This window comes from Ochlerotatus camptorhynchus, unplaced genomic scaffold (genome assembly GCF_037179485.1).
Source record: "Ochlerotatus camptorhynchus isolate MF236.1 unplaced genomic scaffold, CSIRO-AGI_Acam_v1.1 ptg000499l, whole genome shotgun sequence".
Lineage (NCBI taxonomy): Eukaryota > Metazoa > Arthropoda > Insecta > Diptera > Culicidae > Ochlerotatus > Ochlerotatus camptorhynchus.
In genome coordinates, this window is record NW_027040984.1 from 277452 (window position 1) to 292075 (window position 14624).

Genomic DNA, 14624 nt, shown 5'->3' on the forward strand with positions numbered 1-14624 from the left:
CGCTAACAGGTTGGAAAAAATTTCCCTTATCTGAGTTACGCCAAATCGACGATCAAATGCGTTTACAAAAGCTGATACGTTCCTTCGAAAAAGTAATCGAGAAATATTTCTTGGGCTGTGTACCAATTGCCGAGTTAAATTTAACTCGTGGTTAAACGTGACATTTCGTAAGTTATTTTCAATGTTCGAAAATGCCGGAAATTGATCAGTTTTCAAACAGAATTCAGCCACGGTTACCAAAATTTAACTTCTAGTCGGTCCGAAATAACCACGCTCGTATAGCAGGGTTATTCGATAACTCATCTGTCACTTTTAACCACGAGTTAAATTGAGTTGACCCATTGCGACACAGCCTTGGAAGTAAAATTAGGGTCATCCATAAATTACGTATATTTTTGACCAATTAACCCAACTTCCCCCTCGGAGCGTGTTTTGCAATACACCTAATACATGGCCGGTCCCAACTTCTGAAACCCCTCTCCTCCCTCAACTACTACGTTATTTATGAAAGTTCCCTAATCATTGGGCAATACTGAAAGACAGCAGCACACACCACACAAAATGGGTTGAACATTTATGAATGTGAAATTTCGGTATTGATAGTCAATATTCCGCGATCAGAACATTTTAGCTTGAAATCCCTCCATTTAATTCTCGGTGCATCTTTAATCTAATGATTGAATTTAAAAAAATCTTAATTTGGTTTTTTAAAGATTTCGTGCGTTTTGTGAACGCACATTCATTATTTTTCATAAGAAAATGGGAACGGGTGTTTCTGTGGTGATAAAAAGGATAAGTGATAAATTATCAGACGGTACCTCTACTTATGCTTTTAGATTAGCTATGAAAGTCCCTCCTACTTGGAAAATTATGCTATAGAACGGTTTATACAACCCCAGTTTTTTTTTTTGCATAATTCTTCAAGTAGGAGAGACGAGAGACTTGCAATGCTCATCTCTTAGCGTAAATAGAGATACCGTCGAGTATATTTTCAGTGCTAGGTTCTGAAATTCGACAGTGAGCGTTCAAAAGGGCCTGCTTGTAATGTTCGATTCTCTTCATCGATTTTCTGTTTACAGCTACACGGAGAATCGAAACTCAAAATTAAGTCTTTTGTACTCATCTTGACACCTAAGTGCAACCACTCAAAATTAAGTTATTTGCGAAGTATCCAATTTTGAGTAATTTGCAAAGACTTTCTTTGGAGTCAAATGTAACTGTTTTGTGAAGAGTGAGTATTGGGTAAAAATTACTGGGTTTTGATTAATTTATTCAAGATTTTTTTTATTATTGTTGTTCTTTTATATAAATATTATTTTTGATTATTAAAACTAAGTACGTTGCCATGATTTATTCTTATAGAAATACCGGGGCTGTTTAAATATAAAAAGCGGTGGTTTAAAATAAAACTTAATGCTACCGGACAATTTCCTTTGGTGCCTTTGAAAGACCCATCGCATTGAATTTAGCACCGACTGGGTGACCATTGGTGAAGGCAAGTCCCATGCAAACTCCATTTATTTTAGATCCACTTATTTTAGATCCACTCCATTTATTTTAGATCCACTCCTCGGTTCGTTTCTCAGCCGGGTAATTCTGCAAGAATATAGAAGAAAATAGAGAACCATGAATCAATGAACCTGCAAATCAGGGTAAAAAACTAAAATGTTATTTATTACTCACTCACCCACTCCAGGATTCACTGCCCTCAAATTCTGGATGAATCATCAGCTGGTGGACACTTTCCACCAATGGAAGAAGGACGAAGAATTCCTCTCCACAGATTCCAGACATTTTTGCAACGTTGATCTAGGAGGAAATGATGTTTAATAAATATATCTTCGTCTATTAACTTCATTAATTTACCACTTACCTTCTTCCGTACAGGTTCTGGTCCACATCCTTTCTTTCGATGCGCAGGTTCTGTTGCTTTCGGTATGAGGCAAAGCCGAATAAACGGAATAAACATGGGTCACGTTACGATTTTTCATCCAAAATCAAGTGCAATCACAACACTTGATTTTGAATACTTTCAAAGCACGGAAAATGAAACAACTCAAAATAGAGACAGAAATCCCTAAAAAAAATAAGAACTATAGTTATAAGTTCAATTAACGTAAAAGCAAGAGTTTTGGTTATACTTTAAGATTAAGTTTAAAGTACACATAATTGAGAACATAAATGTATTCAAAACAGTAGTGATAGAGAAGTACTAATTTTTAAGTACTTTGTATATCATTTTTGAGTTGTTTAGTCTCTCCGTGTAACCGAAACAATTCAAGCTGAACATTGCATTAGGTCCTAAGTAACACTGACAAGATTCTCTTCGTCGACTTTCTCCTTGAATCCACTCGGCCCAGGTATTTTCAGCACACATATCGATATAAGAAGTTTTTATCTAGCATCTAATACGACAAACACAACAAGAAACGATCCTGTGCTCAAGTTATTAAGGCTGTGTTCCATTTGGTGAATTTTTACTTAAATTTGATAGATGGAAAATTTTCAAATAAACCTGCTATTCCAGCAGACTTATTTCTGACAGACAAGGAATCAATTTGACAGACGCTTTCTCGAAAATCGGCCGTTCTACAACAGAGGGTTCTTCGAACATCTTAATTTATTTTCGAAGTGTCAAATCTAAGAGCAAATTTTCCAAATGGAACACAACCTTAGTATTTTTTTTTTTATTTGTTCAATCTCTAGATAAAAGATGTACCGAGAACTTATTGGAGGGATTCATGGCTAATTGATATCATCTCGATCAACTATGAAATGTTGCATAACATTGATGCAAAATTGTGCACTCCGTTTTTGTGTGTGCATTTATTTTTAGCGTTTTTAAGTTGAATCGCTGAGAATCAATCTCATTACCATAGAAAAATTTCAAGAGTACATATATCAGCTCTCACAAACCTTATAACAAAGAAACTGGAACTTCACGTTTGTTGCAGTCCAGTACACAGGGAGTTTCATTTTCATGAGTGATGTCACATCCGTCCAAGATTTATGTCCTAGAAATCTTGAAGTGATAGGGAATATCAGCCATCATGACGCTCATTGTTGGACGCTTCAATGAATCACCTGAAGAAAGCCTTACTCATATCTGATTGTAATTTAGGAACCAAATGAAATAGAATATGCATTCGCATTTTTATGAGGTCCTGAATTTAACCAAGTTTTACTAAGTAGGAAATCCAAAATAGGACCGAAATCATAGGTTACTTCTACTGTATTTTAAATCAATATCTAGAAAAAATGCACAAGAATTTCACTACACAGCTTAACGTAGTCTACGTCAACCCTGCGGTCGTGTCTTGTACACAACCCCACCAAAAAAAATCTAACTTTTTTACTTGACCTTTTGTCCTCCTAGCTTTTATTAAGCTTTTGTTCATTTCGAAATATATTTTCTCCTTCCTAGCTTTCATTAAATTAACTTTTATTCGACCTTTTGGGTATTCTACCTTTTGTTCTTCTTGGTTTCATAAGACCTTGTGTCCATTTCGATGTTTTGTCCTTTTAACTTCTTCTCAAGCTTTTGTACATTCGACCTACACTGAGACAAATAATCTTAAGGATTCCATAAGACACAACTTATGAACATTATGAATTCCATAACCGCTACTTATGATTATCGTGCTACATTAGATGGTTCTGATACGCCTTTAACATATCCGACTTCCCAAGCGTTAGACAGCCTCCAATTGGATTATTGAAACAATCAACTCCCTTAAAAAAAAACTACAAGGGACAGCTCTATGGGGTTGTACGCAATGGTGACGTAGGACTACGTGGTCTTATATGATAAATCTTATTTGTTAGCTGCAGCAGGAGCTAGTGTTTTGTGTAAGAATAAGAATTTGAGCGGGGTTCTCTCTGCTTATACTCTTTGGTATGACGCGCTTGGCATAGATGGCCCACAGCGACTCACGAAGAGCTACTGATTCCAATCAATAGCGATGCGGCTTCTTCCTTCTTCTATGGATGCTCATGTAGGCTGCAGCTCGCTGCTTGCAGGCAGCCTTTTGTTGTGTACTGGAGAACAATCTTCAACGCCACGCGCCGAAAGTACTGTTGCTGATGCCGACGACCACACACCACCACCAACTGAATCCGATCAGCAGTTGAGGCCAGCCTTGGTAGCTAACTGCTTGCGGGGAGCTTTTCGTTGTGTACTGGAGAACAGCACCACTCACCACACAGTGATTGAAAAAACACCGTTTGGTGAGACCGGATGGAATTCATCTTTGAAATCTGTGTTAGGGCAATCACTTTTCGCAGGCAATCGGTGATAATTTTAATTATCAAAGCAACAGTTGCACATTGGTGCAATTTTCAATAGCGACATTTTGAAAAATGATAAAGTCTTTAACAGATGCATAGAAATAAATCTAATCGATTGGTGGTAAAATTACTGAAATTGACCCAGGGTCAGCTGAGTTATTAGCGTTCAAAATCTTTCATAATTTTGTTACATGTTCCATTTTCGGTTTTCACAAAGTGTACCCCCATATAGAAATCACAGACGTAGTCCTACGTCAAAATAAATGATGCAGAGTTAATTGCTATAGTGCAGCTGATGTAGTAAAACACATTTTAGCTTGATAATAGGTCAAAATCAAAATGAACAACAAAATCAAAAATTGTGTATGGCAACGGTAGGCACTTGTTATTTTATGTTTTTGTGAAATTTAACGTTTTAGAGCTATAATATAATTTATTATAACACAGCCATTCCATAGCAAACCGATATAGTGGTTCTCAGAATTTCGTAAAAATTATTACGTATTATTGGTCCAAAAAATCGATGTGTATTAAAAATGACTTTTTTCAAAAATTTATAACTTTTGAATCACTGGGCCGATTTCAAAGATCAAAATATCAAATGAAAGTTAATTGAAAATACTTTTTAGAAAAATATAGCGATGTTAAAAAAATTGTATTGAACACCACTGAATTTATTTTTTTTTTATGGTTTCCATGGTTTGTAGCAATATGTTTTTATAAGTTTCCTTGAAAATTTAGGCTTTTTTACGCAACATATAATCCGCCAATTGTTTATTTTTTCGTGTTTGAGTTATATTTTTTGAAGTTGTCAAGTTTTGGGTTTCCGCTCCAATGCGCCTCCAATGTTTTATAGCGGCTGTAACATGGTCATGAGACATGGTAGGCTAGTCGCATACACACTTAAATTTTTTCGCCAGGATTCAACAGCCGAGTAGTTCTGCAATTTATTTTGCTGAGACTCGGTAAAACAATTGCCGAGACTCAGCTAACAAATAAAATTTTTCTGAGATCTCAGCTAACAAACAGATATTTTGCAGAGATATCAGCACAAGTAAATGCCGAGATAATCGGCTGTTGGAGATTGTACCGAGCTAGATTAAGTGTGTAAGAGCTATGAATTTTTGATAAGTCATTTTTGAAAGAATCGATTTTATGAACCACCCTAACATGGAAATGGTCACCCTAGTGATACAAAAATGAGTCTATTGTTTTGCGACGATCTTTTAATGATACGGTGAATTAGTCTTTTAATGATAGGGTAGAGAACTACTTCGGCCTAATCGCCCATTTTGGGCCTATCTTTCTGCTCTTCAAATAAATCCATGATTTCAGAGTTAACAAGTCATGGTACGATACTTTAGTTAATAAGCTACGGAACGAAGTCAATGAGAACGCGAAATATGAAGGTTTGCACCCATTATTCCCAAAAACAAAAGAAGCGCTCCGACCGAATCAATTTTTATCTTCATCCGATATGCCGAAGTGAATTCATTGGCGTTTCAATGCGTTAGACCGAGTCGAGGGCCGAGTAAATAAATTTGGAAGCCATCAGTAATAATAACATTCCGTTTGGTGCTAAACTGCGCTAGATTAAGAAAGACTAAATGCGGGTTGTGCTTAATTGCCCGGAAATGGGGTAGTTAAGCCTACCGAAAAAACTTCCAGAGAAAGAATAAAGAAAATCTTCTGATGGAAGTTTGCAGGACATTCTAAGAAATGTCGGAAAAACATCCGATGAGGATCTTCCAAGACAAATATTGAGAAACTTCTGACGTAAACTTTAGAAACTTTCAGAAAAATCAGATAACACACCCAGAGGAAACCTGAAAAGTTTTGAAAATTGGAAGGCAATTCCAGGGGAAGTCATAAGAAGCAAGGAAAAACCTTCCAATAGATGTCGGAAAAAAACCTACGCAGTATGACTTATGGAGAAACTTCCAGAGGATGAAAGAAACTTCTGGGAGAACTTCCTGTAGAAGATGGAAGAAACTTTTTCGAGGCGCTGGGAGAAACTTCCTAAAGTAGATTGGAAGAAACTTCTGGAAAAAGCCGGAAGCCAGAGGGCGAGATACTTCAAGGAGAAGTTGGGGAAAAATCTGGAAGAAATAGATTTCTGGGCGATGTTAGCAACATTCCCTGAAGTTGCTAACATGCTCAAATGATCCACCAATATTCCTGATATTTATAGAACATCTCTGAAACCCCACAATTTCTCTGAAGTTTTCAGAACATTCCTGAAATGCACTTCGGAATATCCCTTAATTCATTGGAACTCCTTGAAAGTTCTTGCAATTTTCTTGAAGTTAATGGGGCTGTTCTCATGAAACTCTCGGAATTTTGCTAAAGTTTTTGGAAATTCCCTGAGTTTCTCGGAACTCCTTTAAAGGTTCAGAAATTTTCATGAATAGGTGTGTCCTGATGTTCTCAGAGCTGTCCTAAAGTTATCTCAATTCATCTGAAAAAAATGGAAGTGTCCTGAAAACCATTAAATTTTCATGAAGTTTTTTGAACTTGTGAAGTTTCCAAAATATTTCAGATGTTTCATTTAGTTCACTGGAGTTCTTTGAACTTTCCTGAAATTTCCGGGTTCTCGAATTTTAACAGTCAGTTAATTAAACTGTCTTTAATTTATCAGAACTTACCACCCTTACATATTTTTAAACTTACCCAATAGTCCAAACTATTCGGAAGTTACAAAACTTCTGAAAAGATTCTGCACTTTTCCTGAAGCTAATGGAACCGCAATAAATCTCTGAAAGCATTTCTGAAGCTCCGGGGAAGTTGAAAAAACTGACGCAAGAAGACGATCTGCGAACCCTTCGAAGACTACGAGGCTGGCGACATGTGGCCATGGATCGAGTAGAGTGGAGACGACTTCTTCGGACAGCAGAGGACAACAAGGCCTTAGCCTGCTTGGTAAGGAAAGGGAGAAGACGAAAGAACTTTTCAAGGGCGGCCAGAATAAGCATCCAAGGGAAGTCGAAATAGATTTCCGGAAGGAATTGTAAAATAGCTTAGGGCCTGTTCATAAACTACGTAGACAGTATTTTTGGGATTCTTGACCCCCTCCCTCCCCCTGCGTAGACAATTATCCATACAATTTTTTTTAAATTTGTATGGGCCGTGGATAATTGTCAACCCCCCCCCCCCCTAAACTGTCTACGTAGTTTATGGACAGCCCCTTACAGGGTAAGGAAAGGAAGATTAGAGAAATTTCAGGAAGTAGAAAAATTACATTAGCCATAAGCTGTTTCTCGACCCCTTGGTAGCCTAAAAACGGCGAGGAAATGGAAGCATTAGTTAAAAGAGTATCAAGCAGAAGACATTTTAAAGAAGAACTTTTTTTAGAACTGGCTCAAACATTTGAATGTTTGAAAAAAGATAAAAGCCAGTAATCATTTTGATTATTAAAAAAATCGGTATAAATCGGTATTAAAACTCAAAAATCGGTATTCTTAAAAACCTTATACCATCGGTATCAAGTTTGAAAATCGGTATATATACCGATAAATCGATATATCTGGCGACGCCGATCTTGATATCCTGACTATCTAGGAATTTGCTTTTTTCAGCAAACTTGTTCAAGTGATCAACGCTTTTTGGATGGTAAACAAATTAGTTCACATTTTTCTCAGTCCTCGGGAAACTTGAAAGGTGACTAAAGCTTTCCTGATTGATAGTAAGGAAATTGTAAACTAATCTGTCTCCCATCCAGAGAGTTTCAATCACTTGAAAAAAAAAGTCCGAAGACAACAACTACTTACATCATTTTTTTTATTAAATAAAGTTTTAGTTTCGAGTAACTTCTTAGATTAACTCAAAACTCCTCCTCCCTCTCCCCATCCATAAAACTGTAAATCTCTACTAATCTCGAGATGACCACGAGTAATCGGTTCAGTTCCTTTAAATCTAGATTTAAGACATCAATTATGTATAACGCAAATGATAACTTGGCTCTGTAAAGTTTATTCAATTGAGCCTGTACAAATAAATTAATTAAAAAAAAAACTTCTTAGATGAGATCAGGACATCAACGTGAAGTTCACATGTACACTAGCGTCACGTAGTGAGAGAATTATGAACAAACCTGCCCATAATTTAGAGGACCTTGATCAGCTGTATATATGGCCAGAGTCATGTGATAAAACATCATCAAATGAAAAAGAAATTTCCAGAATATCAATGTAATTAGTATGAGCACTCTAAAGTTCAATATTCACTTAAGTGATCACGGAAATTGTACATAGTTTTGATTAAATATACAGCCATTCCATAGCAAAATGACAACCAAGCAATACTCATGTTCTATAACAGTTTATATAACCTTTGTATGACTGGTTTTGGTTGAATAGCAGTTTACTCAACATGATTTCATGAATTTGTGTTACTAGGGGTTCTCAGAATTTCGTAAAAATTAGTACACACTTAGTTTTTTTCTACTAAGCTCGGCTGTGCAAATCTAGGCAAAAATAAGTTTCACTGAGATCTCAGCAAAAGTGACATTTGTTGAAATGTTTGTTGAGATCCCAGTAAAACTTTTTTTTGCCGAGGTTTGCACAGTCGAGCTCGGTAGAAAAAACTAAGTGTGTAGTATTGTTCCTTATCACAAAATATTAGACTGCTATTTTTTATTAGTTATGTCATTAGGATGACCATTTCCATGTTAAAGTGGTGCAAAAAATATTTTTTTTTTTCAAAAATTACTGATGAAACATAATGTGATGTTTTTGGTAGCGAGCCCATACAGCACCGCATTTTCGCCCGTTCAGGCGAATTATATAGTTATACTGGCAACCTTATGTCTTCGGTTACTTGTATTCGGGTTTTTTCGTAATCATCATCATTTGTTTAGATCGGTCAGTAGTAATCAGTAGCTCGAAGTGAATAAACTTAAACTAAATTAAATTAAAGATTTCTCTGGTGAAATAGAAGGTATGGAAGAACTCTAGTTCTCAATTTTGTGCAATCCAAAAACTGCAAGTGTGTGTATCGCTCTGGTCGTCTTGTCAGTGACATTCGGAGTACTGGCATCTCTGCTATTCTGAAGTGCATCGTATGCACTTTCTTCCCTGTGCGCACACTGGGCCGTGCTGTGGCCACAATTAGAAAAGTGAGACACAACGTAGGAGTAAGTTTGAACAATGACTTTTTTCAAAAACTCATAACTTTTGACCATTCCATGCGTCTCCATTGACACATAACTAACATAGTTACATAATCTAAGTCATAAGTCTAGTCACATAGGAGTATTGAGTGGAAACCCCAAACTTGATAACTTCAAAAAAATATAACTCAAAAACGAAAAAATACACATGGTTGATTTCTTGATATATTGTGTAAAAAATCCTAAATGTTCAAGGAAAAATATTAAAACATACTGCGGCCTCTGTCACGAAAACCATAAAAAAAAACAAAAACAATCAATGATTTTCCATAAAAACTCCAATTTGTTAATATCATTATAGTTTTCCTAAAAAGTATTTTGAATTACCTTTCATTTGATATTTTGATCTTTGGCTCAGTGATTCACAAGTTATGAAAAAAGTCATTTTTGGAATCTATGCTAATTGTTTTTATGGAATGGCTGTATAACTCTGAGCTTAGGATGGCCGTCTTATCCCGTCGTCTCCTACTGAAAAATCTGAACGCTCAAGGTTCGAATCCAGTCTGCTCCATTTTGTAATGCTTTTGAAAGTTGCGTAAGCTGACTTATGAATGATGTTTCATACGTCAAACTTCTCTAGTAGCACAAGTGTTACAAAAGGGTTGTGGAAACTTCTATGCAACTTCCTTCAGCCACAATCAAGTTGCTGAAACCTTTTGTAACGAAAGTGGGTTATGATTTCCATAATGAATCCTTAATTCTCAAGTTCATTTGCCTCCCTATAAATTTCATTCGACCTTTTGTTCATTTAGCTATTTGTCCTTTTCGACCATTAGTTTCTCTAACTTTCATTCGACCTCGAGCATTTTCTCCATTTGGCCTTTTAGATTTTCGACCTTTTTCAATATGTTTCCATCCCAAGTAACATTGCAGGTTTTATCGAGGTTTTATAGCATTCAACAAGTCTAAATCATGGCCCCCAACCCTCATAAAACCAAAATTGTTACTTGGGATGTTCCGCAGTAGTTTTAAGAGTGGCTGAAGTACCAGAAACTCCTACAGTTCTGCGAGTTCTTGTAAGCAGCAGTGATGGAAAAGCTCGTGAACTTTTCCATCATTGCTGGCCGATCTTAATTATCCGGAAGTTCTACAAATCCTGTAGCTGTGGAAGTAGTGATCACTCTCGGAGTAACGGATTGGGGTTAGTTCCAAAGAGTTCTAAAGATTGGTGGAGTTCCAGAACATTTAAGAGTTCTGAAAAATCATGGTTCTACAGGAAGTTTTGGAAGTTCTCAGAGCACCGGACTTCCCAGGAGTTTTAGTAGTTCTTGTATTCTTGAAGTAACAGGAGTTCCCACAACATCTCAGTATTGCTGTAGATCGAAAAGTTCTAAAAGAGTCGCTGGTTGCTTTGAAAGATTCCAAAGAAGCAGATTGCCAAACAACCAGATTTAGTGAGTGATTTTCATATGAATTTAACAGCCATCTGTCTTCACATTCACTTCCTCGTGAGTGACTGAAATTTTGGAAAGTTAGCAAGCAGCAGTACTCACTAGTTCAGTGCTTTCACACTCAGTCTGAGCAGTCCATAATTTAACGTTCTGCAAAGAAGTTTTAAAAGCAGCTGGAGCGCTGAAAGTAGCAATTCTTAATGTCCCGGAAGTCCTACAGGTCCTGCGGTCGTGGAAGTTTGGAAAGTTTTCAGAGTACCGTAAAACTGAGTGTCTTTGATAATGCGGGTAACTTTTATTAAATTTACTCTCTTCACTATTTCCAAAACGGCCGCATTGGTTCAATTTTGTAGCTTAGAGCAGCGGTTCTCAAGCTCTTGTTGACTGCTGCCGGCAAAAGTGGAGGGAGCAGTCCCCAGAGCCGGAAGGCTGGCCGATTGGCAGTTTTTGTGCAAATCGGAAAGGATCGATGCATTTGCTCAGTCACTTGAGATTGAATGACCCATATAATACAACTCCAATTTCAGGTATTCTGGCTTTCAAGAATTGAGAGACTTTGGGAAGTCGATAAAGGTTATAAGCAGCTATAAAATAAGACCATTTTGGAGGCAGCAGATTTTCCAGCAATTGATAGTTTGAACATTTTGAACCAGAAAAAGGAGCTTCCAAGTAAACAAAATAAAGTAATTCAGATCAATTGGGGATCCTTGGATAACACCAAGTTTAACACGCGCATAAGATCCAAAGCAAACCCACATACATATCAAAACGAAGAACTTCAGCCAAACAAATTAAACCTTTATTATTAAATATTCACGCCTAAACAACTTCCAATTCATCACAACTACCCTGGACAGCATCTTCAAATTTCGATAACGGTAAAGTACTGCATCAAACACCCCAAAGGCTCCGAATCTCTCATGACGTCACGGTGCTCCATGTAGATTCTCCAATCTCCGAGAAATTGGTGCGAAATTTTAACAGGGAACTTGTATTTGATGTTGTCCAGTTTGATCACATGCTAGCAATGGAAACCATGGTTGTAAGTCAGTTTTTTTTCTCGAGTGCAATTCAATCTTACCCCCGCCGAAAATGGACAATGCAGTTGGTCCAATTGTTTCATCACTGGATACCAAACTTCCAATGGATCCAGCAGACTGGCACAGAAATCTCTCAAAGGCTTATCTATCAATGTCGGCCTCCATTCGCCCCGCTCCATCCGTTCCGAGTGGAAGTAAACCGGGTAGGGGGCCACAACATCCGTAAGGAAGGTGAAATTGCCGTTGATGATTATGTAGCCATCGTCATCAAAATCGAACTGGACGTTGGAGAAGTCCATTTCGTAATCATAACCGGGACATCCGTGCATCTCTTGCAGATCAGGAACTATCTTCAACTCCACGGGAAACGCTAGCAGCACCAGGTACAAAAGTTTGATGCACATATCAAGCAGGGGAATTTGAGCCTGAGTTCACAGGGCAACGGCTGGATGATACTGTAGTAAATTTCCACGAATGTGCATTCAGTTTAGGGTCTGTTCATAAACTACGTAGACAGTTTTTTTGGGATTCTTGATCCCCCCCCTCCCCTGCGTAGACAATTGTCCATACAAAAAATTTAAAATTTGTATGGGCCGTGGATAATTCTCAACCCCCCCCCCCCCCCCCCTAAACTGTCTACGTAGTTTATGAACCGCCCCTTATATAGAGTGCAAGCGGAAGCTACACTGAACGAAAACATCCGCAATACTTCGAATGATTGCTCGAGCCTTTTAACAATATGCTCTCGAATTTCGGATGATTGCCTTATAGTTGAATTGGTCGTCAGTCGATGAGCACTCATGCACAAACGTTTACGAACAGTATGACATGCAGGAGCATGCAAGATTATAATTCGATTGTTTATTTTATTCTACGTTTCCATGATGAACAGCCATGAACTGCCATTCCATCATGGATACAAAAATCTTCCGTTGGTAGCGGAAACTTCCTCTACCACGTCATTGATTACCTTTGGTTTTCCACACTTTACTCATGTTCGTATCAGTTCTGATAGCGATGGCTATGTTTTCAGCTCGTGCGCCAGCTCAGATCAGCAAATTACATACGATTGAATTATCTGCATAATGCGTTTTGAATGATTTGCACTGAATGGGGCTGAATAAAGATTACGTTCGCATCTCACAGGATGAATATTTATTCGAGAGGTACCTCATTTGATTTCAAAACAACCGTCATCCGATTGCAGCAATCATTCGCAAAAGCAATTTCGATGTTTCGACATAAATGGTCGGAATGGTGCATACGAACAGAAGATGATGTTTTGATACAGTGTAATGGTAGTTGAACGGTTCCAGAACACAACTATTCATCGTTGTGGGGTTGCATGTTTATATTTACTATCGATAAATTGGTACCATTCGAATGAAAACGGAATGTTTATGAGCTGTTTCACCGGGTTTGGATCAACTATCGTTCGTTTCATTCACAATCGTAATGGACAGCAAAATTTGTATATCCATGGGGTATTCAGAGGAAACATAAATCAAGATGTACAATACGCCTGTGCATGAAACGGGAATTACTACAATTATTTCGTTACTTGTTATAGCACAATGCTGTTCGCTTTACGGTGCCAAATGTCTGTTTTTTGTTTTGTATCTATTTGCCCCACGCTGAGTAATTATCATTTGAAAAAAATTATTGAAGAAAATCGTCATATTTTATAACCGTAATTTATCAGAACTGCAGTGCTGATGGGCTTCCTCCACGAGACTGGCTACTTCTACCAAATATGATCCACATGAACTAAAATCACGACCACCACAACATCTATGGACATTATCTTATCACTGATACCAACCACAAGATAATACGCTCACTCCCGCTACGCACATTGATCTGGATTCAAAACCTAACCCAACTACCCAGTCAACAGCAAGATCCCCAGAAAAATACCTACTGCATCGATCCGGCAGTCCCCAGAAAGACAGCACATCGACAGCAACCATAATTACAATTTCAACTCTGTAGTTGAGGGGAGACATCTCCCTTGTGAACTCTGTAACTAAGGGAGGGTTTGTTCTGGACACTCACACCCTCATAAGGGGTCCTATCTGAATCCCCTCCCCACGCTCTTTTCAAATCCGCAAGTCTCCTTAATATAGAAATTAAATCGAATCCAATCCTTGAAGTTCATTGAATGCCTTTTCAGCTTAATAGTTACCGGCATAATGGTCAGTGTGTCAGATAAAACCGAACCCTAAAAAGTTTTGCAGTAACCATTCATCTAAGTTTCCATAAGAGCCCCAGTCGAACAGTTGCGTAACTCTTATGCCTTCGAAAAATTCAAAGCTGACAGGTCTGTTGTAGTGCCCTTCACCATATTAAGAATATTCCCTACACATTCGTTAGACCTATCACCAGGGATGGATTGCTCTTTTGAGGCTTTCTTAAAATAGATAGTTTAGTGCTATTAATCTCCCTATCAAAATTCAAAGTTTCCGCACCGCAGTATTCAGTGTTTTTACTGAAGGTGCAGGGCTCTCGAGTGAATCTTCAGTGCAAACACAGAGTGTGGCTCTACGGTGCGGAAATTTTGCATTGTGATAGGGAAATTAAAAGCATTTTACAAAGGGTTAATTGAAAATTCATTCCAGTCGAATTCAGCCCCTAAAGAGCAATCCATCTATTTAGGCAGTGATGCCAAATGAATTCAAATATTTATTATTGCAACATTGTGCTTCACAATCAAACAAGTTCAAACGTATCACAGCACCA

General features: G+C 37.7%; 1 protein-coding gene across 1 annotated transcript; it reads right to left on the reverse strand.

The window, feature by feature from the left end:
* Positions 1-11707: 11707 nt before the first annotated feature.
* LOC135712661 (uncharacterized) lies at positions 11708-12293 on the reverse strand. Its single transcript, XM_065235603.1, has 2 exons — positions 11927-12293; positions 11708-11866 (listed from the first exon to the last, which is right to left on the reverse strand). Exons 1-2 carry the CDS (start codon positions 12287-12289, stop codon positions 11708-11710), a joined length of 522 nt encoding a protein of 173 aa, XP_065091675.1. The 5' UTR covers positions 12290-12293.
* Positions 12294-14624: the final 2331 nt, after the last annotated feature.